Below are 26,244 nucleotides of genomic sequence, written 5' to 3' on the forward strand. Positions count from 1 at the left end.
TTTTTGAGATGGAGTTTCACTCTGTTGTCCAGGCTGGAGTGCAGTGGCATGATCTTGGCTCACTGCAACCTCCACCTCTCTGGTTCAAGCGATTCTCCTCTACCTCAGCCTCCTGAGTAGCTGTGACTACAGGCGTGCACCTCCGTACCCAGCTAATTTTTGTATTTTTAGTAGAGACATGGTTTCACCATGTTGGCCAGGCTGGTCTCAAACTCCTGAACTCAGGTGATCCGCCTGCCTCGGCCTCCCAGAGTGCTGGGATTACAGGTGTGAGCCACCGTGCCTGGCCCACATTTCTTAAAAGCTGTTAAAATCTGTTTGGCTGTCTTGTGCTCCTTTGTTTACCTGGATGAATTGTGTTTGGGGTGAATTTGGTTGTGACTTTTGGAGTAAAAGGTAAAAACCCACTCTTGAGATAAAAGAATGAATTGATGTGGGAGCACGCTGTGTAAACTGCACTGGTTACAGGGGTGATGGGGAAGGTCAGCTGTGCCTCTTGCAAGGGTCGGAGCGGTCTACGCTAATTTCTAAGCACGACTCTTCTCCACTGGTGTCCAGAGGACCTGGACCTGGGGCCCTAGTGGACAAGGTGCCATCCTGCTGGTGAACTGTGACAGAGACAATCTCAAATCTTCTGCCATGGACTGCGAGGATGAGGAAGTGCTTGACAGCAAAGGTAAAGAGCATTTGCTAGTTGATGGGAAGGGCTTTTTATAAAGCCCTTTTGCCCACACAGCCTGAACCTGGAGGCGGCCCTCTGAAATAAGGGTTATTGAAAGCATATTCTTGTTAGCTTGCCCGTTTTATAGGTGAAGCAAAGGCCCCCAGGAGGCAGGTGACCTGCCCAAGCTCACACAGCAGTCAGGGAAGAGCTGAGGCCAATGCTGTCTCCTGACGCTTCCTGCGGTTTCCATGCCTCACCCTGCTGCCCGACCTCAATGCTCTTAGGTCAAACCTGGAGGCTGAAATCACTGGAAATGAAAACTTCTCATTCCCAAACTCACGTCAGAGCAGCCCCTGAGAACTCTGCCATAGGCCGGGCATGACTCTGAGCACTTTGGAACGATGAACTCATGGGATCCGCCAACACAAAGCTTGTTGGATAGGAAAACCAAGGCATGGAGAACAAAGCAATTTGCCCAAGGTCACACCACTGATACGTAGCAGACTTGGGGTTTGAACCCGAGACGTCCCAAGACCGGAGCGGGTTGAGGGGCAACAGGGTGGTTGGGCAGGTGCAGGGTCTCTGCAGCACACCTCTGGCTGCTCAGCGGTGGCCCTAGGGTTGAAGTGAGTACACATTATCCGCCTGCGCTAAGGGGCTCGGGCTGGCAGGCCATCCTGGGGCGCTCTTAGAATCACATAGAAATGGATGTATTTCCAGGTTCCATGCCGTTGGCCTGGCCTGATGCCAGGGTTCAGCCTTTGTAGAGTGCCAGGCATGCAGTAATAATCACAGCAGCTGCCCTTTGTGGGCACTCCGGGGTTCCAGGAGCTGGAATAAGTACTGTGGATCGCCTCACTATATTCACAACAGCCCTGTGGCGGGTACAACTCTTGCCCCTGTCTTACTGATGAGGAAACAGAGGCAGCCAGAGCGGAAAGCACTTTCCTGAGCCCACCCTGATCCCAGATTCAAACCAAGTTGACCCCAAAGCCTTTAAGCCCTTGTCTGTCAATCAGGCCCTCGGAAACCATCTCTTCAGTTTCCCCCACATCCACCCCTTTCTATGACTCAAGTTGGTTCACAAACTTTGTTCTCGCTCAGGACCAGCGCAGAAATCTTTCACTCATTCATTGCACAAATCTCAACTGAGCACCTGCCACGCGCTGGTCATTGTTCTAGGGAGTTCTCCGCTTTCTAGGTTCCAGATTCAGGGAACGCTGCAAGGAACAAAATATGAATAAATGTGGTCCCCACTTCTCTGAGGTTACATCCCCAGCTTATCCTAGTGGGAGGAGAGCAAAACCTTAATAAGCTCTCATTCCAAAATGAAAACCATCATTTAAATACTCAAAATAGCATAAAGAAAAGAAAACCAGGCAACATGGTAAAGGGAGGTCTCAGGGGAGGGGTGATGTGTGAGGCTCCGCCAGGAGGTAGCTATGGGAAACCAGCGGCCGTCTCAGGGGCCTGTGACTCAGGCGATGCCCTTCTCATCCCAGACCTGCAGGACATGTCCCTGATGACCCTGAGCACGAAGACCCCCAGGGACTTCATCACGCATACACTGGTGCTCCACGTGGCCAGATCTGAGATGGACAAAGTGAGGGTGTTTCAGGCCACACGTGAGTCGTCCCCATCTGTGTTCCCCTCCTGCCCTGGCCAACGGGGCACAATCCCATCACACAGCTGTGTGGCAGGCAAATCCTGAGTGCCTACTACGTGCTGAGTTCTAAGCAGCAGACACAGCAGTGGGCAAGACAGACAATAACTCTGCTACCTTCTAGATGGAAGACACAGACAAAATGACTCGTTATTGTTCCCTGCTTCTCTCTCTCTCTATCACACACACACACACACACACACACACACACACACACACACACCCCTCCTGGTCATTGACGTTGAGTGCAAGCTGACGTCATGCGCCATGTAATCATTTGCTCTGCAACCTCCTGCTCATCAGAGGCATCAGGAACTTCTCAGTGGCCCACGAGCACCTACAACGACGTGGGTGCCAGGCTTGGTCCTAGGCATGGGGCACAGAGCCATGGCTGTGACCAGGCCCCTGTCCTCACGTTGCTTTCATCTCTGTGGCTGGGAGAACCATAGGTAAAATAATTACATAAGACGCCTAGTGTGCCCAACGCTGTGACACGCTATGTAGAAGAACGTGGCAGGGAAGGGCGGGTGGAGTGAGGAGTGGAGTTAGGGGTGTGTGGAGAGACGGTGGCCAGGGAAGGTGTCCCCCATGAGGTGCCGTTTGAGCAGAAGGAGGTACAGGAACAGCCAGGCAGACACCTAGGGGAAGCGCGTGGGCCCGGAGGCGAGGTCGTGCCTGTGGTGTGGTGGAATGCAGAGAGGCCACTGCAGCTGGGGTGGAAGGTGCAAGGGTTAGAGTGGTGAATGGGGGTAGAAGAGACAGGACAGAGGGAGGCGGCAGGTCAGGTCGGCATACGTTGACTTTGGCTTCTGGATGGAAGGAGATGGGGAAGGCCACGGCAGGGGTTTTTTTTTGCAGAGGCCTGATGATCAGACCCTATTCCTCTTTTTTTTTTTTGAGACAGAGTCTCACTCTGTCATCCAGGCTGGAGTGCAGCAGTGCCATCTCGGCTCACTGCAGTCTCTACTTCCCGGGTTCCAGTGATTCTCCTGCCTCAGCCTCCCAGGTAGCTGGGATTGCAAGCATGCACCACCACATCTGGCTAATTTTCCTGTTTTTAGTAGAGATGAGATTTCACCAGGTTGGCCAGGCTGGTCTCGAACTCCTGACTTCAAATGATCTACCTGCCTCAGCCTCCCCAAGTGCTAGGAAATACAGTTGTGAGCCACCATGCCTGGCCTCTGTTGCATTCTTAAAGTGATTAAACTGATAGTGATTTGGTGATAGGTCAATTTATTGCCTCTACCCAGGCATCACCTCCTCCAGGAAGTCCTCAGGGATTTTCTCTATCACAGATACATTCTCTGTCTGCTATTTTGATGATCTCTGCTCCTCGCTACTCTCCCAGAAGACTGTGCACTCTCTGGGGGTGCGGATAGGAGGACAGTGACTCTGTCACCCTGGTCCCCTGCTGTGCCCCTGTCCCCAGCTGACATCTGGCTGGAGCAGATGCTCAGAAGTGAGTGAAGGAATGGTGTATACTGGACTTCCTGTAAAGTTTGGAATGGCTCAGGCACCCCTGCCACACCATTTCTGGGCTTCACCAAAGGGCAGTGTCCCAGCTGGGACTCTGGTCCCTTTCTCCTAAGGGGATTGGCCAGATACGGCTGCAGGTGGTCCTCAGATGAGGGCACATGGCAACCCTGGGAAAGGCTTCTGAGAGGCCCTGGGGAGAGGAGGAAAGGGCGTCAGAAGTGGGGATGCAGACCTGAGTCTCCCCTCCTTTCTCCTAGGGGACAAGCTGCCCTCGAAGTACACGGTAGTCCTGGGTCCCCAGCGGCCCTCTTACTCCCTGATGCTCCCAGGCGGAAAGTGCAACACGAACTTCTACGTGGAGGGCCTCGCTTTTCCGGACACGGACTTCCCGGGGCTCATTACCCTCACCATCTCCATGCTGCACAGCTCCAACCTGGTAGGCTGAGAAGGCAGCGCAGCGTGGGGGTCCTGGGCTTCCAGGCAGTGGCCTTCCAGCACAGAGCCCAGCTGGGCAGGGCGGTTCCAAACAGCTGCTGGAAGTGGTAGGTGCTGGGCCCTGGTGGCAGTGACAGCCCCTCCCTCCCCATCCCCTCCTCCCCTACAGGATTTCCCTGAGACCTTGGTGTTCCAAGACAGTGTGGTCTTCCGCATGGCGCCCTGGATCATGACCCCCAACACCCAGCCCCCGCAGGAGGTGTATGCGTGCAGGTGAGGGGCCGTGGGATGCTGGGGCAGGCACAGATACCCCAGGAGGAGCCTGAGTTCCATCTGCAGCACTCGCTGTGTGATGGGAAAATGACCACCCCTCCCCTGCCCTCTGAGAGCTTGCTGCTTCCTGGGGGCTCTGAAAAGGCAGGGAGGTTCCTTACTGATGCTGTCATTGCCTCTGTCCTGCCCTGATGCAGCTGAGGCTACGTTAGCTCCCAGGGGTCTGCAGAGGTCGCTAGAACTGGACAGTGGGATCCTTCAGCCCTGATCCAGGCCTCTGGTTTCTCAGAGTGTGGCCCATAGAGATTGTGCACCAGAAACTCCCGGAAATTCATTTAAAATGCACCTTTCTGGGCCAGGCACAGTGGCTCACGCTGGTAATCCCTGCACTTTGGGAGGCCAAGGAATGTGGATCACTTGAGGTTAGGAGTTTGAGACCAGCCCGACCAACATGGCGAAACCCCGTCTCTACTAAAAAGTACAAAAATTAGCCTGGTGTGGTGGTGCATGCTTGTAATCCCAGCTACTCAGGAGGCCGAGGCACGAGAATTGCTTGCACCTGGGAGGCGGAGGCTGCAGTGAGCCGAGATTGCACCACTGCACTCCAGCCTGGGTGACAGACCAAGACTCCATCTCAAAAATAATAAAATAAAATAAAATGCACCTTTCTGGCTGACCTCTGAGCTGCTGGGTCTTATACCTGGGGACAGAGCCCTTCTGCATTTTGGGGAGGCCCAGGCATCCCTTCTGTAGCTGAAAGCCCCTGGTAAGTGTGCTGTGGTCTCAGGAGACCCTCTCCTTCCCTCTTCCGATTGATTCAGGGGCAGAAGAGTAAGAGGGTGGCCTGGTGGGCAGGATGCAGGCCGGAATCCACTGAGGCCCGTTTTCCAGTCCCAGCACTGTTCCAGGTGGTGTGACCTTAAACAGTGAACTCACACTCTGTCTTCTCCCAGGCTGTTATGGCTCGGCTCTGTGTCCCCACCCAAATCTCATCTTGAATTGTACTCCCATCATTCCCACATGTTGTGGGAGGGACCCAGTGGGAGATAATTTGAATCATGGGGGTGGTTTCCCCCATACTGTTCTCGTGGTAGTCAGTAAGTCTCACGGGATCTGATGGTTTTATCAAGGGTTTCCGCTTTTGCTTCTTCCTCGTTTTCTCTTGCCGCTGCCATGTAAGAAGGGCCTTTCACCTCCCGCCATGATTCTGAGGCCTCCTCAGCTAATTGGACTATAAGTCCAATTAAACCTCTTTTTCTTCCCAGTATTGGGTGTGTCTTTATCAGCAGTGTGAAAACGGACTAATACAGTAAATTGACACCAGTAGAGTGGGGCGTTGCCGAAAAGATACCCGAAATGTGGAAGCGACTTTGGAACTGGGTAACGGGCAGAGGTTGGAACAGTTTGGAGGGCTCAGAAGAAGACAGGAAAATGTGGGAAAGTTTGGAACTTCCTGGAAACTTATTGAATGGCTTTGAGAAAAATACTGTTAATGATATGGACCATGAAATCCAGGCTGAGGTGGTCTCAGGCGGAGATGAGGAGCTTGTTGGGAACTGGAGCAAAGGTGACCCTTGTTATGTTTTAGCAAAGAGACTGGTGGCATTTTGTCCCTGCCCTAGAGATTTGTGGAACTTTGAACTTGAGAGAGATGATTTAGGGTATCTGGTGGAGGAAATATCTAAGCAACAAAGCATTCAAGACTTGGGTGCTGTTAAAAGCATTCAGTTTTAAAAGGGAAGCAGAGCATAAAAATTCAGAAAATTTGCAGCCTGACAATGTGATAGAAAAGAAAACCTCATTTTCTGAGGAGAAATTCAAGCCGGCTGCAGAAATATGCATAACGAATGAGGAGCTTAATGTTAAGCCCCAAGACAGTGGGAAAAAGGTCTCCAGGACATATCAGAGGTCTTCACGGCAGCCCCTCTGACACAGGCCTGGAGGCCTAGGAGAAAATTGTTTCATGGGCCAGGCCCAGGGTTCCCATGCTATGTGTAGCCTAGGGACTTGAGGCCCTGTGTCCCACCCCCTCCAGCCATGGCTTAAAGGGGCCAACACAGAGCTCAGGCTGTGGCTTCACAGGGTGCAAGCCCCAAGCCTTGGCAGCTTCCACACGGTGCTGAGCCTGCAAGTGCACAGAAGTCAAGAATTGGGGTTTGGGAACCTCTGCCTAGATTTCTGAAGATGTATGGACATGCCTGGATGCCCAGGCAGAAGTTTGCAGCAGAGGTGGGGCCCTCATGGAGCATCTCTGTAGGGCAGTGCAGAAGGGAAGTGTGAGGTTGGAGCCCCCACACAGAGTCCCTACTGGGGCACCACGTTGTGGCTCTGTGAGAAGAGGGCCACTGTCCTCCAGACCCCAGATGGTAGATCCACCCACAGCTTGCACTATGCACCTGGAAAAGCCACAGACACTCAATGCCAGCCTGTGAAAGCAGCCTCCCAGAAGGGAGGCTATACCCTGCAAAGCACAGGCGTGAAGCTGCCGAGGACCATGGGAATCCACCTCTTGCATCAGTGTGACCTAGATATGAGACCTGGAGTCAAATATTTTAAATTTTTAAAAGATTTTAAAGATTTTGGAGCTTCAGGCCAGGCGCGGTGGCTCACACCTGTAATCCCAGCACTTTGGGAGGCCAAGGTGGGCGGATTGCCTAAGGTCAGGAGATCAAGAGCAGCCAGACCAATGTGGAGAAACCCTGTCTCTATTTAAAAAAAAAAAAAAAAAAAAAAAGCATTTTGGAGCTTTAATATTTGACTGTCCCACTGGATTTCAGACTTGCATGGACCCTGTAACTCCTTTGTTTTGGCCAATTTCTCTCATTTGGAATGGCTGTATTTGCCAAATACCTGTACCCCCATTGTGTCTAGGAAGTAACTAACTTGCTTTTGATTTTACAGGCTCATAGGTAGAAGGGACTTGCCTTGTCTCAGATGAGATTTTGGACTGTGAACTTTTGGGTTAATGCTGAAATGAGTTAAGACTTCAGAGAAGTCATCATTTGTTTCTAAATGTGAGAACATGAGATTTGGAGGGGCCAGGGGTGGGATGATATGGTTTGGCTCTGTGTCCCCACCCAAATCTCATCTTTAATTTTACACCCATAATTCCCACGTGTTGTGGGAGGGACCCGGTGGGAGATAGTTTGAATCATGGGGGTGGTTTCCCCCATGCTATTCTTATGGTAGTGAATAAGTCTCATGAGATCTGATGGTGTTTATCAGGGATTTCTGCTTTTGCTTCTTTCTCATTTTCTCTTGCTGCCACCATGTAAGAAGTGCCTTTCACCTCCCGCCATGATTCTGTGGAACTATAAGTCCAACTAAACCTCTTTTTCTTCCCAGTCTCGGGTATGTCTTTATCAGCAGCGTGAAAACAGACTAATACACGGGTGGAAGGGGTACCCGCTAGTTGCTGCTTCTTCGCTTGTTAGATGGATTCAATGAGATAATGCCTGCTAAGAGAAGATGGACTGGATGTGCCAGGGGCTTCTGTTCAGGCTACAGGTGTCCCCTGAGCACCTGTGGTCCCTCCCTGTCCTTCTGGGCCAAGCTTCAAAATCCAGAGCACTCAGAAGCTGCTTTTCTGCTCTCTCTAGCATTTTTGAAAATGAAGACTTCCTGAAGTCAGTAATTGATCTGGCCAAGAAAGCCAAGTGCAAGCTGACCATCTGCCCCGAGGAGGAGAACATGGATGACCAGTGGATGCAGGTATGTACCCTGCGGGCGGGCAGGGTAAAGGTCCCTGAAGGCCAAGAGACACGTGGGGGACCCGGGCTCCTGGGGTTCAGTCTGGTGCCTTCCCAGCCACCCTTCCTCAGGGGGACTGGGAAGTGGGAACCTGAGAGGTCCTTGTGTTGGGAGGCTCGAGCAAGTGGTTTATCCAACGTTTGCTGTGAGCCACTGCAGGCCCACTGTGGTCACCAAGACAAAAGCCACCTTCCTGCTTTTAAACACTCAGGTGGCCCTGGGTAATAATGTGAAGCTCGGGAGACTGGTGCTCAACCCGTCCCTTGAGTGGTCCTTTCTCCCACTGTCCATCTTGAGCTCAGCCACAAGATCTGGCCATGCCCCAGCTCCAGCACTTTCCATGGCTCCCACCTCCTTCTGCTCAGTCTGCTTCCAGGGCCCTCTCAGCCTGGCTGCCTCCCTCGTTTGGGGCCAGCCTGCCGCTGTGCCCAGCAACATCTGATTACCATTCTCTGTTTCCATGCCACTCCCCCAAGGACTGAGACCGGGCCTCATCCAGCCCAACACCCCAATGCCTGGCACTGGGCAGTGCCCATGGGGGTGAGGGGTCTCTGGGGACACAGAGGAGAGGCTCCTGATGCAGCTAGGATGGGCCAGAGAAGGGCCTCCTGGTGGCAGGGCTCCCGGCCTCCTCCCCAAAGGAGGGCAGATAAGAATTTTTGCCATCAACCCCAGCAAAAATTCTTCCCTCTTTCTTTTCAGCCCCCACATAACAACGTCTTTTCCTCTCTTGCCGTTCCATCTTTTTGATACCAGGTTGAATTGTGTGAAATTGCTAATATGGGCCATTTTTGATTTGCAAGAGTGGAACTTCCATTTGGTTCAACCTAATAGTAACTTATAGTAGTGATTATGCCCACTATCACAGCTGCTTGCTAGAATACCTGCGGAGGTGGAATTTGCAGCCGATTCATTTCTGAAACCTCCCTGAGCTCCTTCTGCCCACTCCAGTGGCCCAGGCTGGGTCTTATCTGCCCTCCTTTGGGGAGGAGGCCAGGAGCCCTGCCACCAGGAGGCCCTTCTCTGGCCATTCCTAGCTGCATCAGGAGCCTCTCCTCTGTGTCCCCACAGACCCCTCACCCCCTCATCACCTCCTAGCCCTGGTGTTCACCACCTGGCTCCCAGGTTTTCTCACCTTGAGGAGGGGGTCTGAGTTTTGCTCACCAGGGGTTCCCAGCACCAGCCCAGGCACCACCAGGAGCAGGAGGGAAGGGCAGTCCTGCAGGCTCACGGCCTCTCAGGCACTGGGCAAGTCCCGGGCAATCAGCTCTGCTTTCTGAGCCCCTTCTCTGAGATCAAACACCTCGTGGGAATGTGCCCTTGACTGCAAGCGTGAGAGTGCGTGGATGGCTTCATGCCCCCGTCCTGGTGTCGGGCACCAAGACCCAGGCAGCCTCTTCTCCACTCACTCCCACAGGATGAAATGGAGATCGGCTACATCCAAGCCCCACACAAGACGCTGCCCGTGGTCTTTGACTCTCCAAGGAACAGAGGCCTGAAGGAGTTTCCCATCAAACGCGTGATGGTACCTGCATGGTGGGGAGGGGGCACAGCTGCCGAAACCCCCTTGTCTTGAGGTTCCCTCCTTTTAGCCTGTCTTCGCCGCCTGCGGCTGTGGCTAATGAGCCCCATGCAAGCAGGTGGCATTCCTGCTAAATCAGGCTTTAGCAGCCTCAGAATGAAGTTGGGTGCGGTGGCTCATGCCTGCAATCCTAGCACTTTGGGAGGCTGAGGTGGGTGGATTGCCTGAGGTCAGAAGTTCAAGACCAACCTGACCAACATGGTGAAACCCGATCTCTACTACACAAAAATTAGCCAGGTGTGGTGGCAGGCACCTGTAATCCCAGCTACTTAGGAGAATGAGGCAGGAGAATCCCTTGAACCCAGCGGCTGATGCAGGTGGGGCTTGTTATTTCTGTTATTACCAAGATAAGATCTGGCTCTTCATTTCCCAAAGCCTTTGTTGCCTGTGAGCTCAGCTTTGTCTCCAGGTTGCCCTGCCGAGGAGGTGGCTCAGGCTTGGGCCTCCTTGTGCTCTGGAAGATGCTTTTGCCACAAGGTGGCAGCGGGGCCAGGGCTGGAGTCCTTCCCAACGCCCAGTTGGAGGCTCTGTCTTTGGGTGAGGTTTGGCCTTCAGGGGCTCCATCTGGGATGTTGGGGTTTGGGGATCAGTGGTCATTTCCTGGGTGTGACTTTATCAGTCAGAGGCTGTCCATATGGAGGTGGGAAGTGACATACTGGTGACTCGTGCTTGACTAGCCTGGCAGGTTGATGCAATCTCAGTACAGAATAATAACAGTAATAATAAGAGTTGCATTTATTGAGCATGACTTGTGTGTGAGCCAGTGCTGCGTTCTTTACCTGCACTGACTCATTTAATTTGATAAACGTTCATGGAGATGCTATCAATAGGCCCATTTTATAGAAGAAGAAACTGAGGCTCAGAGTGGAGAAGCTGGAATTCAAACCCAGCCAGTCTGGCTTGGTTAGCATGCTCTTCCCCGCCCTGCCTCCCTCTCCCTGCTTTCTCAGGAAGGCCCCAGGCCTGCACTCTGAGCCCTGGCAGCCCCGTGGCTCAAGGTGCCCAGGGAAAAGGAAGGAAGGAATGTGGGGTACAAGGTTTGCTAGGATGACGGCTTTCCGACAAGCATCTGTGCTGTACCCCAAGGGAAGGGATGGCGGCCCTGCCCACACAGAGGCTTCAGAATGAAACTTCAGTTAAACTCAACAACCTGTCCCGAGTCTCACTTCCTCCTGGCCAAGCCATGCGCTGAGCGGTGGAGATGCAGAGAGGCTGTTGGATTCACAGCACGTGCTCAGCCACAGGGTGCAGTTCATCCTGTTTCAGCAGCGTTGGGGCAAACCGCCGGCTGCCACCATGACTTTGCCCTCTACCCGCTGGTTTCAGTCCTACCTTGTTCAGTGGCTGTGTCTCCTATTTTGATGTTCCAAGTACGACAAAGACCAGATTTTCTGATGCCACACGTCCTGCTGGACAGATGGACTCCTAGACACAGTCGCCTTCCCCTTTCCCACAGACAGCTTTGGATGAAGGCAGGCGGCACTGGTGCCTCAGCTAAGCACATCTGCGTATTCTGACTCAATCACTCAGAACGAGGCAGGGTGCGGTGGTCACACCTGTAATCCTAGCAGTTTGGGAGGCCAAGGCGGGCAGATCAACTGAGGTCAGAAGTTTGAGACCAGCCTGGCCGACACCGTGAAACCCCCGTCTCTACTAAAAATACAAAAATTAGCTGGGTGTGGTGGCGGGAGCCTGTAATCCCAAGTACTCGGGAGGCTGAGGCAGGAGAATCCCTTGAACCCAGGAAGCAGAGGTTGCAATGAGCCAAGATTATGCCACTGCACTCCAGCCTGGGCAACAGAGCAAGAATCTGTCTCCAAAAAAAAAAATGTCACTCAGAATGAAAAGAATTGGAGAAAAAGTCACCCTTGTCACCAGGCTTTGGCCCCACCTGCCTTTCCAGTGCCATTGTGGGTCACTCTCGCTGTCCCTTACCCAGCCCCGCCTCCACTGGCCTCCTTCCTGTTCTTCAAACTTGCCTAACGTTTCCCCACCTCGTGGCCTTTGCATATGCCGTTCCCTCTGCCTGCAATGCTGTTCCCTGTTCACGGGGCTGGCTGCTTCTCAGCCTTCAAGTCTCAGCTTCCATTCCCTACTCAGTGAGGTCTTCCCTGATGCCGAAGGAGGGACCCCCACCCCAACCTTCTCCACTACAGCCCCCTGTTGACTTCTTCAGTGTATTTTGTTAAAATCATGGACCTGCTCAACTACTTTTCATTGCCTGTGCTGCTGGGCCTGAGTCTATTGTGCCTTATGCTGTCCACGGGGCAGCTGGCACAGAGCTTGACATGCAGTGGTCGTTCTTTCTGTAAGCAGCATCAGTAAATGTTCTCTCACCGGCATCAGTGGGAAACCAGTGGCAGTTCCCACAGACAAAAGGCAGCTGTGAAGTTAAACAGAACTGGAGCAAAATCACGCTACTCAAGCCGGCTCCTTACAAGTGACTGCAGCATCTCTGAGCTCAAGGTCAGCTCTCTGGTTGTTAAAGTGAGAGATTAGCAGGTGTCAAGGATGTGTTTGCATCACTGAAACGTTAATTTTTAATTTGTATTTATTTATTTATTTTTTGAGGTGGAGTCTCGCTCTGTCGCCCAGGCTGGAGTGCAGTGGTGCAACCTTAGCTCACTGCAACCCCCGCCTCCTGGGTTCAAGCAATTCTCTGCGGCGCCCACTACCACGCTTGGCTAATTTTTGTATTTTTAGTAGAGACGGGATTTCACCATCTTGGCCAGGCTGGTCTTGAACTCCCGAGCTTGTGAACAACCCGCCTCAGCCTCACAAAGTGCTGGAGTTACAGGCGTGAGCCAGTGCGCCCGGCCTGAAACTTTAATTTTTGATGAACCAGAAAGACGAGGAAAATGAGAAGGGCATCAGGTGCCTAAGTGCGTACGATGAAGAAAAAGGAAAAAAGAAAAAAAAGAAAAGGAAATGAGAAGGGCAACAGCTTTCCAACGTTGTGTCCCAGGCTGCATCGCCTTGAACCCGTGAGCGTCCCCTGCACAGCCCACTCTTGGGGGGCCGCTTCTGCAGACTATGGACACCCTAACATTTGCCTGCAGAATCCAAGCCTGCAAGCTATGTAACTGACCCCTCTCACAGCAACAGCCAGGTCAGGGATGTGGAGGAATTTACATTCATTCATCAAACACTGTGTGAATACCTACTCAGCCAGGCCCTGTTCTAGGCACTTGGGATATGACCGTGAGCAACGCCAAGGTCCCTGAACCCACAGAGGGGCCGTTCTGGCCCAGAGAGACAGACAGCAGACAATGAATATAACAAAGTAGTTATACGTTTCCTTAGAAGGTGACGTTAAGAGCTGCAGGTGCTGTGTGTGGTGGTTCATGCCAGTAATCCTAGCACTTTGGAAGGCCAACGTGGGAGAATCGTTTGAGCCCAGGACTTTGAGACAAGACTCAGCAACATAATGAGACCTTGTCCCTAGAAAAAAAAAAAAAATTTGGCCAGACGTGGTGGCTCATACCTGTAATCCCAGCACTTTGGGAGTCCTAGGCAGGTGGATCACGAGGTCAGGAGTTCGAGACCAGCCTGGCCAAGAGGGTTAAACCCCGACTCTACTAAAAATACAAAAATTAGCAGGGCACAGTGGCAGGCACTGGTAATCCCAGCTACTCGGGAGGCTGAGGCAGGAGAATCACCCGGGAGGCAGAGGTTGCAGTAAGCCAAGATTGTGCCACTGCACTCCAGCCTGGGTGACAGAACAAGATTCCAACTGAAAAAATTTTTTTTAATTAGCTAGGCATGTTAATGCATGCCTGTAGTCCCAACTACTACAGAGGCTGAGGCAGAAGGATCGCTTGAGCCCAGGAGGTCGAGGCTGCAGTGAGTCCTGACTGTAACACTGCACTCCAGTCCGGGCAACAGATGAGACCTGTCTCAGAGGAAGAAAAAAAAAGCTACAGGAAGACAGTAGAGTGGAATGGATGGGCTCACAAGTACCAGGGTGGTAGGGAGGGTAGATTAGATTGCATTCTTAAAGCTGAGGGTGATGGCTCACGTCTGTAATCCCAGCACTTTGGGAGGCCAAGGCAGGTGGATTACTAAGCCCAGGAGATCAGGACCAGCCTAGGCGCCATAATGAAACCCTGTCACTACCAAAATAATAATAATAATAATAATAAGCTGGGTGTGCCGGTGCATGCCTGCAGTTCCAGCTACTTGGGAGGCTGAGGTGGGAGGATCCTTGAACACTGAAGGGTGAGGCTGCAGTGAGCCATGATCACGCCGCTGCACTCCAGCGTGAGCAACAGGAGTGAGACCCAGTCTCAAAAACAAATGAACAAAAAGAACATTTTTAAATAGGATGGTCAGGGGGGCTTCACAGAGAAGCTGACCTTGGAGCAAAGGCTTGAGGGAGGTGAGCGAGCTGTCCACGTGGGTGGATGTCTGGGGAAAGGGTGCTGCAGGCAGTGAGACAGCCAGTGCAAAGGCCCGGCAGGAGCACGCCGTGAGTGTCCAAGGAACAGCAAGAGGGCCTGGGAGGCGGAGCACAGCAACCAGAAGCGTGATAGGAGAGGCGGTCAGGGAGGAGGTGGGAGGTGAGAGGAGAGGCAGTCAGGGAGGAGGGAGGAGGGGGGAGGGGGCGGGTGGGAGGGGGGAGGTGGGAGGAGAGGGGGTCAGGGAGGAGGTGGGATGTCATAGGAGAGACTGTGGTAAGAGAGGTGATAGGGAGGGGACGGGATGACAGGACGGTGTTGGGCTTGTTGGCCACTGTCAAGGCCACTTATTTAAAAACTGAGAGTCATCACAGGGTCTTAAACAGAGGAGGATTATGATCTGGTTTGTTAGAAAAGGGAACAAGCCTTGGCTATGTGTTGAGAAAAGGGAGCAGAGGCAAGGGGAAGGGGAGTGGGCAGGTGACAGGTGCTGGGCGTGCAGGCAGCGCGTGGCGGGGAGAAGGCGGGAAGCTGTGAGATTGAAAGCAGAGCCAGCAGGACATTCTGACCCCTTGCAACTCTGAGAGCGGCAAGCCAACGCTGACAGCAAGGCTGTCGCCTCTGTGGCTGGCAGGCACCGTCCCCTGGGCGGGGAGGACCTCAGGAGGAGGAACAGGCTGATGGGGAATGAGGGGGTGGGAAGAGGGGACCCACATTTCTGTTTAGGGCAGGTGGGAGGTATTTGGTCAGCATCCAAGTGGGAGGTCAGGTGAGCCTGGATACACATCTGATGTTTGGGAGGGAAGGGATGCCCAGAGATGTGAATGAACATGAGGGTTGTCGGCTCGTGGATGCAATTCCATGAGACTTGGCAGGACCACTGAAGGGGCAAGTGAGGTTGGAGGTGAACCAGGATCCCTCGGTGTCCCGAAAGCCAAGTGCAGAAAGCGTGCCGAGAACACAGGCGTGACCGGCTGACTCAGGGGCTTCTGAGGGGGAAGGCGAGGCTCGGGCATTGCCCTTGGGGCCTGGCTGTGTGTTCATGGAGACCTGGGCGAGGAAAGTTTTAATGGGTGGGGGAAGGCGGGGTGGCCTGGATTTTAGAGGGAAGTGGGGAGAGGAATTGGAAGTGTGGTTTAAACTTGTGGAATCAGGCCAGGCGCAGTAGCTTACACCCATAATCCCAACACTCCGGGAGCTGAGACAGGACGAGTGAGCCCAGGAGTTTGAGACCAGCCTGGGCAACATAGTGAGACCCCATCTCTACAGGAAAAACAACTTTAAAAATTAGCCGGGTGTGATGCACGTGCCTATGGTCCCAGCTGCTCGGGCGGCTGAGGCGGGAGGATCGTTTGAGCCCAGGAGGTCAAAACTGCAGTGAGGAAGTGAATTTGCAGATCGCAGACCTCCTTGAGACCCACTCAACTTCCCAGAAACTCACACCTGGGCACACAAGTTGGAGTCTACTCTCAGGGAGTTCATGGCCCCCACGAAGCCCCAGGGAATAGACCATCTATGTGTAGAAGGCTAGGTGCACCCTCTCCTGGGGGCAGGGGAAACCGGCGGGGGACTGAATCATGGCCCCTCTACATCCTAATCCCCAACCTGATGTCTCTTTATGTGGCAAAGGGGACTTTGCTGAATGTGCTTATGTTAGGGCTTTGTGATTACAGTGATTATTCTGGTTTATCCTGGAAGCGGGGAGGGCCGGTGATGATGGAAGCAGAGATTGGAGATCTTTTGAACATGGAAGAAGGGGCTGCCAGCCAAGGTGGTTAGTGGAAGCTGAAAAAGACAAGGAAATATAATAGATTCTTCCCTCAGGGCCTCCAGGAGGAACCAGCTCTGCCATCCCTGGACTTAAGCCCAGTGAAACTGATTTCAGATTTCTGGCCCCCAGAACTTTAAGAGAATAAACGTGGCTGGGCATGGTGGCTCATGTAATCCCAGCACTTTGGGAGGCTGAGGCAGATGGATCACTTGAGGACAGGAATCCCAGACCAGCCTGGCCAACATGCGAAGCCCCATCTGTACTAAGTTACTGGGCATGGTGAGGTATACCTGTAGTCCCAGCTACTAAGGAGACTGAGGCAGGAGTATGGCTTGAAGCCAGAGGCAGAGGTTGCAGTGAGCTGAGATCACTGCACTCTAGCCTGGGCAACAGAGCGAGACTCTGTCTTAAGAAAAAATAAAAGAGATGTTTTGCAGATTTACTTTAGGCCAAGTTAAGATTTACCAAGCAGCTGCTATGCGTTAGGGACCTAACAAATGCTAGTCCCTTTCCTTGTCCACTGAATGAACTCGATATTCTTTTAACATTCCACACGTAATAACAGTGCCTGCTATGTACCCACTGCAGACGGTACTGAGTTACTTCCTGTGCCCAAGTTCATCTGTAAACTTGGACACCCCCCACCTTCAATTGGGACTTCATTCCTCTAACTCCCGGCACGCCCTTCTCCTATCTCAGGGTCCAGATTTTGGCTACGTAACTCGAGGGCCCCAAGCGGGGGGTGTCAGCGGGCTGGACTCCTTTGGGAACCTGGAAGTGAGCCCCCCGGTCACAGTCCGGGGGAAGGAATACCCACTGGGCAGGATTCTCTTCGGGAGCTGCTGTTATCCCAGGTAAGGAGGAGAGTAACAGGAAGGGGCGGCCAGAACCCAGGGATGCCGTGGGCCAGAGTGGAAGCCTCCCCTATCCGCTCCCAACCGCAGAGGGCCCAACAGACTTTAGGAAGTGTGAAAGGAATCCAATGCAGGGTGAGGAGTGTGGGCTTTGGAGCTCACAGACCCAAGTTCAATTCCAGCTCTGCCACTTACCCTCTTCCAGTCGGTGAATATTTACTGAGCATCAGAATGTGCTGGGAGTGGGAACGCAGCTGTGGACGCGAAAGACAAGTCCTTACCACTACTCTAGCGGGGGAAACAGATGACAGAAAAGTAAACAAGATAATTTCAACTCGTGACAAAAACAAGAGAGGGGCAGAGGAGAAACAGGAACTGTTAGGGTGACCAGGGAGGGCCTCTCAGGGGAAGGGGCTATTGAACTCAGGCCTAATGACAGGAAGGGCAGGGCCGTGTGGAGATCGGGGAGAGTTCCCAGCAGATGAAAGTGTGTGTGCAAAGGCCCGGAGGCGGGAGTGAGCTCCTGCGTGCAAGAAGGCCAGGATGGCTGGAACCGATTGAACAAGAAGGGGCCGGGCGCAGTGGTTCACGCCTGTAACCCCGGCACTTTGGGAGGCCGAGGCGGGTGGATTACCCGAGATCAGGAGTTCGAGACCAGCCTGACCAACATGGTAAAACCCCGCCTCTACTAAAAATACAAAAATTAGCTGAGCGTGGTGGCGCGCACTTGTAATCCCAGCTACTAGGGAGGCTGAGGCAGGAGAATCGCTTGATCCCGGGAGGCAGAGGTTGCCGTGAGCAAAAATTGTGCCAGCCTGGGCAACAGAGCAAGACCATCTCAAAAAAAAAAAAAAAGAAGGAAGAGCAAGGCACTGGAACGCTAAGGGTTTTTCAGGAGAAAGCTGAGCTCAAACAGGGGAGGGCATGTCCCCAAGGCCACACGGCTAATGAGAGATCACCAACTCAGGTCAGACTGGCTCTAAACCCCATGAGTACCCAGAACACCAGCCTCTCGCCTAATTCAAGAGGCAGTGCTTTCTGAGGCTAACCTCTGTCCTACTCTCCTTAGTGACTCTGTGCCTCAGTTTCCCCCAATAAAACTAGAATGACAATTCCTTAATTTCTCAAATGTTAGGGACTAAAATAGAGGCATTCCAGGCTCCTGCATCCCTTTCTCTGCTGAAGCAGAACCCTGACCTTTTTGGCAAGCCCCTGTCCTTCAGAGACTTCCCTGCAGCCCTTGCTGCCAATCACACGCCTCTAACCCTGCCGTGACAGCCCTCACAGCCAGGAGATGCACCAGGCCCTGCAGGACTTCCTCAGGGCCCAGCAGGTCCAGGCCCCCGTGAAGCTCTATTCTGACTGGCTCTCCGTGGGCCACGTGGATGAGTTCCTGAGCTTTGTGCCTGCTCCCGACAGGAAGGTACGATCTTGGGGGCTGCCTGCAGGAAGCATGGCTCCTCCCTGGGTAGACTCTCTGCCTCTGCCTGGGGTGGGGGCAACTTTGCTTGTCTGAGGCTATTTTTCTTCACCTTAGGATGGAGGTAGAGGAGGTGGCCAGCTTGGGTCCAAGTCCACACTCCTCCCACCCTCGGCAGATCCACCCTCCTTGGGAGCCCCAGGGGCAAAGCTGACCTCTAACCCCAGGGTTTCTGCCTTCAGGGCTTCCGGCTGCTCCTGGCCAGCCCCAGGTCCTGCTACAGACTGTTCCAAGAGCAGCAGAATGAGGGCCACGGGGAGGCCCTGATGTTCCAAGGGGTCAAGAGTAAGTCAGCCCTGCCTTGTCCTCCCATCTGTACACCTTCCTGCTTCCTGGGGGTCTCCTGTTGCCTGGAGGGAATCATCGACCTACTGTGTGCCAGGAGGACTTACTGTGTGCCCGACACCATGCCAAGTACTGGGAGACTGGGTGAACAGAGCAGAGCAGCTTGCGGCCCTCTGGGCTCACAGGCCCGGGGGAAGTGAGTCAACAGAACAGCTCCAACACAGGGGCTTTGAGGGGTGTCTGAGTGGATGGAGCTCAGGGAAGGCTTCTTGGAGGAGGCAAGGCCAAACAGGAGCTGGCTGGGCAAACAGGGCAGGGAAAGAGAGGAAGAGAGACATTGCAGGCGGAGGGACAGGGCGAGTGGAGGCTCAGAGGCAGGAGAAAGCGCGAGGCGTGGGAGCACCTGGGGGAGGTTCGGCCTGGCTGCAGCACAGAAGGAAATGTTACTCCTTCGGCCAGGCACGGTGGCTTACCCCTGTAATCCCAGCACTTTGGGAGGCTGAGGTGTGTGGATCATGAGCTCAAGAGATCAAGACCATCCTGGCCAACGTGGTGAAACCCTGTCTCTGCTAAAAATACAAAATTAGCTAGGGGTGCTGGCACACGCCTGTAGTCCCAGCTACTCAGGAAGCTGAGCAGGAGAAACCCTTGAACCCGGGAGGCGGAGGTTGCAGAGAGCCAAGATCGTGCCACTACGCTCCAGCCTGGGCTACAGAGCAAGACTCCATCTAAAAAAAAAAAAAAAAAAAATTCTGAAAGGAAAACAAATTAATCAACAGTTCTACAGGAAGTAAAAATATCTTTCAAAACCAAAGATGAAATAAAGATCTTTTTAGACAAACATCAGCTGAGAGAATTCATTGTCAACAAATCTGTTCTACAACAAAAGTTGCTTTTACTTTCTATTTACACTTTTTAACTATAAACAGAAATTTTTAATAAATATAAATGGATGTTTTTCAGGTGGAAGAAAAATCATACTGATGGAAACTTGTATCTATACAAAGGAATTTAAAACACCAGAAATAATAAATAAGTGGGCAAATATGAAAGATTTTATTTTAAAATTTATTTAAAACATAACTGGTTATTCAAAGAAAAATAATAACATGTTGTGGGATTTATAACAGAAGTAAAATGTATAATAACAGTACAAAGTATGGAAGAATTAAAGAATATTGTTGTAAGTTTCTGTATTATATCTGAAGTGATATTATAGTATTTAAGGGTAGAGTGTGATAAGTTAAAGATACATTGTGAATCCTATGGAACTCAAAAAAAAATGTCAAGCAGATTTTAAGGAAGACCTAACTATTAATATATGCTGTCTATAGGAGCCCCACTTTGATTATAGACACAGGAAAATTAAATATAAAAAATATATAGAAAAAGATATACCATGTGAGCACTAACTAGAAGACAGCTAAGGTAGCTACATTAATATTAGATGAAGTAGACTTCAGATCAAAGAATATTACCAAAGATATAAAGAAACATTTCATAACAATAAAAGGGTGAATTTGTCAAGAGAACATAACAATTCTAGATACATAACATCTAGGGTTAACAAACGAACTTCAGGATACATTGAACAAAAGATAACTGAAAAGAGAAATATACTTTATCTATAATTATATTTAGATATCGCAATAATTCTCTCTTATTAATGAGTAGAGAGAAAACTGGCTGGTATGTAGAAAATTTGAAAAATACTATCAGGGCCGGGCGCAGTGGCTCAAGCCTGTAATCCCAGCACTTTGGGAGGCCGAGGCGGGTGGATCACGAGGTCAAGAGATCGAGACCATCCTGGTCAACATGGTGAAACCCCGTCTCTACTAAAAAANAAAAAAAAAAAAAAAGAAAAAGAAAGAAATATGACTCTTTCAGTAGAGCTCATAGACATGGGCCAGGCCCAGAGTTGAGGAGCCTGTGTGCCTGAGAGCTCCGTCTCGGGTCTGTGTATGTCGTGTGGCATCAGGCGAGGGCGGACCTGTTTTTCCCTCTCGACATGATCTCTTTGGAGATAAGAGAATTTAGCATTAATGCAAGCAAAATGTTTCTGTGAACAAGTTTCAGTTGTTCAGCTTTATAATTATAAGTAAACCTGTTAAATTTTTCTGAACATTCTATTTTTTTGAGATGAAGTTTTCCTCTGTTCCCCAGGCTGGAGTGCAGTGGTGCGATCTCAGCTCACTGCAACCTCCACCTCCCAGTTCAAGTGATTCTCCTGCCTCAGCCTCTTAAGTAGCTGGGATATAGGCACTCGCCACCACGCCAGGCTAATTTTTGTATTTTTAGTAGAAACAGGGTTTTACCATGTTGGCCAGGGTGGTCTTGAACTCCTGACCTCAGGTGATCCACCCACCTCAGCTTCCCAAAGTGCTGGGATTACAGGCGTGAGCCACTGTGCCCCCCCAAAACAAGAACATTTCTTATCTACGGCAACTAAATGGTATTTATCTCATTTTATCGCACAGTAGATTCCATCCGTTCACTAAACTATCCTACATGCAAGTAGATATTTTTAATGTTGCCTGTCTTTTGTGCTGTTCCTGTTAGCGTGGGGGCATTAAAATGCATTAAAAATAAAAAAAAAAAAAAGATAAAAAAGGCCAGGTGCTATGGCTAATGCCTGTTATCCCAGCACTTTGGGAAGCTGAGGTAGGTGGAGATTGAGACCATCCTGGCTAACACAGTGAAACCCCATCTCTACTAAAAATACAAAAAATTAACTGGGCGTGGTGGCGCACACCTGTTATCCCAGCTACTCAGCAGGCTGAGGCCGGAGAATTGCTTGAACCTGGGAGGTGGAGGTTGCAGTGAGCCAGGATCTTGCCACTGCACTGCAGCCTGGGCGACAGAGCAAGACTCTGTCTCAAAAAATAAATAAATTAAAAAAAAAAAAAAATTAAACTAGGCCGAGTGTGGTGGCTCATGCATGTAATCCTAGCACTTTGGGAGGCTGAGGTAGGTGGATTGCCTGAGTTCAGGAGTTAGAGACCAGCCTGGCCCACATGGTAAAACGCTGTCTCTACTAAAAGCACAAAAATTACCCGGGCATGGCGGTGCACACCTGTAATCCCAGCTACTGCTGAGGCAAAGGCAGGAGAATCGCTTGAACCCAGGAGGTGGAAATTGTAGTGAGCTGAGATTACAGCACTGCACTTCAGCCTGGGTAACAGAACAAGATTCCATCTCAAAAAAAAAAGAATACATTAAACTACAAAAATATATAAAAAGAACATTTTAGTGAGGTGAGAACAACATTTTTAATGAGAATTTATACTGCTAAAATATTGTATTAAAGACATTTAAGGCTGGACGTGGTGGCCCATGCCTGTAATCCCAACACTTTGGGAGGCCGAGGCGGTTGGATCACGAGGTCAAGAGATCGAGACCATCCTGGCCAACATGGTGAAACCTCGTCTCTAGTAAAAATACAAAAATTAGCTGGATGTGGTTGCGTGCGCCTGTAGTCCCAGCTACTCAGGAGGCTGAGGCAGGAGAATCGCTTGTTCCCGGGAGGCAGAGGTTGCAGTGAGCCAAGATCTCGCCACTACACTCCAGCCTGGTAACAGAGTGAGACTCAGTCTCAAAAAAAAAAAAAAGACATTTGACTCACAGATGCTCACAACAAACCTGTATGATAAGAATTGTTACTGCCTCCACTTTAGATAGGAACACAGTCCTCCGGCACTGACTGGGAAGAGGGAAATTGACCTCTGAATTCGCTTGCCTTTTTTTTCTTTTTCTCCATGACAGAAAAAAACCAGCAGAAAATAAAGAACATTCTGTCAAACAAGACATTAAGAGAACATAATTCATTTGTGGAGGTACGAGCCTGGGTGCCCACACCCCAGCACATCTGATGTTCCCCCTACCCACCAGCCACTTCCCCAGTGACTAGAGGCATTTGGCAGGAGTCTCCCTCAGGACCTCAGGATGTGCTGGAAGACGGAGACACAGAAGCAGGGACAGAGACAGAGACTGGGAGAGGCTGAGGGAGCAGAGGGAGCAGGAGGCCCCAGGGTCCCCTGAGAGCACTGGCCAGAGGCCTCTCTGTCCGGGGGGGCCTGGCAGCTGCCCTCACTGCCTTCCTGACCCTGTCCAAGTCCTTCCTTCGGCCCAGGGGCCTCAGCTCCACACTGTCCCCCACACCCAGCAGTCCCCCACTCACGGCCCCCGCCCCTCTCCCCAGAGCTGCATCGACTGGAACCGGGAGCTACTGAAGCGAGAGCTGGGTCTGGCTGAGAGCGACATCATCGACATCCCGCAGCTCTTCAAGGTCAAAGAGTTCAAGGCCGAAGCCTTTTTCCCCAACATGGTGAGGATGTGGGGGCTGTAACACCCCAGGGTGTGGCATGGAGGCAGCTCAGCCCAAGAGGCCAGCGGGGTACCCAGGCGTTCCAGAGGGCTTGGCTCCTGTCCATTACTGCTTGGAGCTTTGTCCCGAGTGGTACCGGGTCAGACGCGACCAGGTCCGCACACGTTAGTGTCTTTCCACAAGGTCAGGTTGATGCTATTTCTTTTCTTTTTATTTTTCAGACACAGTTTCATTCTTATTGCCCAGGCTGGAGTGCAGTGGCACAATCTTGGCTCACTGCAGCCTCTGCCTCCCAGGTTCAAGCCATTCTCCTGCCTCAGCCTCTCCAGTAGCTGGGATTACAGGCGTACGCCACCATACCCAGCTAATTTTTTGTATTTTTAGTAGAGATGGGGTTTCTTCATGTTGGTCAGGCTGCTCCCAAACTCCTGACCTCAGGTGTTCTGCCCGCCTCGGCCTCCCAAAATTCTGGGATTATAGGCATGAGCCACTGCACCCAGCCCCTACTGATGCTATTTCCATCTTAAAATCTGGGTGCGGTGGCTCACGCCTATGAGCCTAACATTTTGGGAGGCCAAGGCGGGTGGATCACTTGAGGTCAGGAGTTCGAGACTAGCCTGGCTAACGTGGTGAAACCCCCGTCTCTACTAAAAATACAACAATTAGCTGGGTGTGATGGCAGGCGCCTGTAATCCCAGCTACTTGGGAGGCTGAGGCAGGAGAATCACTTGAACCCGGGAGACAGAGGTTGCAGTGAGCTGAGAACATGACATTGCACTCCAGCCTGGAAGACAGAGACTCCATCTCAAAAAAAAAAAAAGAAAAGAAAAAAAGACAGTTATCTTGAGCTAGTGAAGACCTGCTCTTTTTATAGTCAGGTCTTCTGGTGAGGACTGATGGTAATGAAGTATGCCTGCTTATGTCCCTATCTGGTTGGGTGGTCTCTGTTGATCAGGCAAATGTCTGGTCCCTGTTGGCATGGTGCCTTTTGAAATGTATGATGGAGTCTTTTTCTAAGATGGAGTCACTTAGGTCAAGAGTGCTCCAGGCTTGCATGGGCCTGTACATCCTCCAGAGCACCTTCTGGTATCTCACAACAATGCCAGGAGTCAGATTCTATGGTTTCCTCCACCAGGGCTCTGGCTTCAGACGCCAGGCTATAACCACCGTGCTGCCTTCCCACCCAGCAGCTTCCCTGGGGCTCGGGGGTGCCGTAGGGGGTCGGGGGACGGACAGGGAGTCAAGCAGCAAACAAGATGCCCTCGGGTCACCTATGCACCATAACAGGGACACATATGAGGATACCACCTCAGACTGGGGGGTCCAGGAAACCCTCTGTGAGCAGGTGAGGCTGGCACTGCCTGGGCTGAGCGGGATTCACCTTCTGGAGGCTGCGCTTGAGGGCGAGAATGGGCCCACCTTTGTCCTGAGTGTTCACTGTGGCCCCCAAGCACTGTCTTGCTATCATCCACTGTGTTTTTTACATTCCTCGGCCCCATTCCTCCCTCTCTTCAGAGTATACCAGAGGCCCAGGCAGGGACTTCACCCAATTCTACTGGGGAACCCCAGCCACCCTCTTCTTCTGGAGCTGAGGGTGACAGTTCAGGGAGGAGCCAGCAGGACTACCACAGTAGTTTTCAAACTGGGTTCCCTAGGGCCCTGGAGTTCCAAGGCAGTGCCTCAAATCCAGTAGTTCAGATTTTCTGGTTTTGCACTGACATTTGGCAAAAGATGTTGTGTAGAATAAAGGGTTCCTTGGCCAAAAGGAATTAAAGTCTTGACCCCAAGCATCTTGTTTCCCTCCAGTTTAGCCACGCCAGGCTTCCCAGTGCAAGAAGGAAAGCAGCTACAGTGGTTAGGAACGCTGAGGGCTGACTATGCGCCTTCGCTGTTCAAGGCCCCTGGAGGGAGCCTGAGCATGAGACGTGGAGCTGGCTGTGGGAGGCGGGGAAGAGTGAGTGGAACAGGCAGAGAGATGGACAGTGCGAGGCACTTAGCACGCACAGGCTGTGTCTAGGCAGCGACAAAGAATGAGACGCTCCCTTGAGGACTCATGACCCACAGAAGATGGCTGTGCACCTACTATGTGCCAGCACAGTGCTGTGCCTGTGTATTCTTACCTTATTGTCATTGCAATGAAAGCGTGTGTTGGGCTCATTTTGCTGATGAGGCTCAGAGGGGTGATGTGACTGCCTAAGGCCACACAGCTATTGAACAGCAGGGCTGGGATTCAAACCCACTTAGACCTGCAGCCAAAATCCTCACCTTTCCACCTCTCCGGGCTGCCTCCCAATCTAATGGAGGAAGCAGAGTCGTTTACATATATTATTTATATACCGAAAGTGCCACAACAGAGGCAGTCATTTATCCATCCTGTCAACAGATATTTATTGAGTGCCTACTACATGCGAGGCACAGTGCTGGGAATTATGGGAACACAGAGCAGCAGTGGCTGTCAGAGCTCAGGGATTCATGGGCAGCTGCACAGAGGGACTGCCATTTGATCTGGGCCTTGAGTAATAGAAAGAGTTTATCCAGGGGTAGCAGGTAGGGGAGGAGAGTGTAGTGTTAAGAGCATGGGCAGCATCAAAAAGAATGAAATCAGCCAGGAGGGGTGGCTCATACCTATAATCCCAGCACTTTGGGAGGCTTAGGCGGGAGGATTGCTTGAGTCTGGGAGTTCAAGACCAGCCTGGGCAACACGGAGAAACTCTGTCTCTCAAAAAAATGCAAAACTTAGCCAGGCATGGTGGCATGTACTGAGGCAGGAGGATTGCTTGAGCCCAGGAGGCGGACATGGCAGTGAGCTGAGATCACACCACTGCATTCTAGCCTGAGTGACAGAGTGAGACCCTATCTCAACAAATAAAATATAAGGACATGAAATCATGTCCTTTGCAGCAACATGATGGAGCTGGAGGCATTATCCCAAGTGAATAGAAAATATCAAATACTGCATGTTCTCATGTATAGGTAGGAGCTAAACACTGGGTACACAGAGATACAGAGATGGAAAAATAGACACTGAGGACCCCGGAAATGGAGAGAATGAGCATGAGGTGAGGGTTGGAAAATTTCCTATCGGGTACAATGTTCGCTGTTTGGGTAATGAATACACTAGAAGCTCATTGCCCACCAGTAAGCAACATACTCAGGTAACAATATGCATGTACCCCGAATCTAATTTTTTTTTTTTTTTTTAGATGGAGTCTCACTCCGTTGCCAGGCTGGAGTGCAGTGGCATGATCTCAGCTCACTGCAGCCTCCGCATTCTGGTTGAAGTGATTCTC

At 51.6% G+C, this 26,244-nt stretch overlaps 1 protein-coding gene across 1 annotated transcript in view; it reads left to right on the plus strand.

Annotated features, from left to right (window-relative positions):
* PADI4 (peptidyl arginine deiminase 4) overlaps positions 1-26,244 on the plus strand; it is a 46,476-nt gene that overhangs the window by 19,193 nt on the left and 1,039 nt on the right. Inside the window, exons 5-15 of the mRNA XM_017505584.2 lie at positions 559-676; positions 2,167-2,289; positions 4,061-4,239; positions 4,408-4,511; positions 8,111-8,222; positions 9,679-9,786; positions 16,711-16,865; positions 18,144-18,288; positions 18,528-18,630; positions 22,393-22,463; positions 22,829-22,954. Coding sequence (XP_017361073.2) covers positions 559-676; positions 2,167-2,289; positions 4,061-4,239; positions 4,408-4,511; positions 8,111-8,222; positions 9,679-9,786; positions 16,711-16,865; positions 18,144-18,288; positions 18,528-18,630; positions 22,393-22,463; positions 22,829-22,954 — 1,344 coding nt within the window. The remainder of the gene's footprint in view (positions 1-558; positions 677-2,166; positions 2,290-4,060; positions 4,240-4,407; positions 4,512-8,110; positions 8,223-9,678; positions 9,787-16,710; positions 16,866-18,143; positions 18,289-18,527; positions 18,631-22,392; positions 22,464-22,828; positions 22,955-26,244) is intronic.

The sequence above is a fragment of the Cebus imitator genome, unplaced genomic scaffold (assembly GCF_001604975.1).
Source record: "Cebus imitator isolate Cc_AM_T3 unplaced genomic scaffold, Cebus_imitator-1.0 Scaffold15, whole genome shotgun sequence".
Lineage (NCBI taxonomy): Eukaryota > Metazoa > Chordata > Mammalia > Primates > Cebidae > Cebus > Cebus imitator.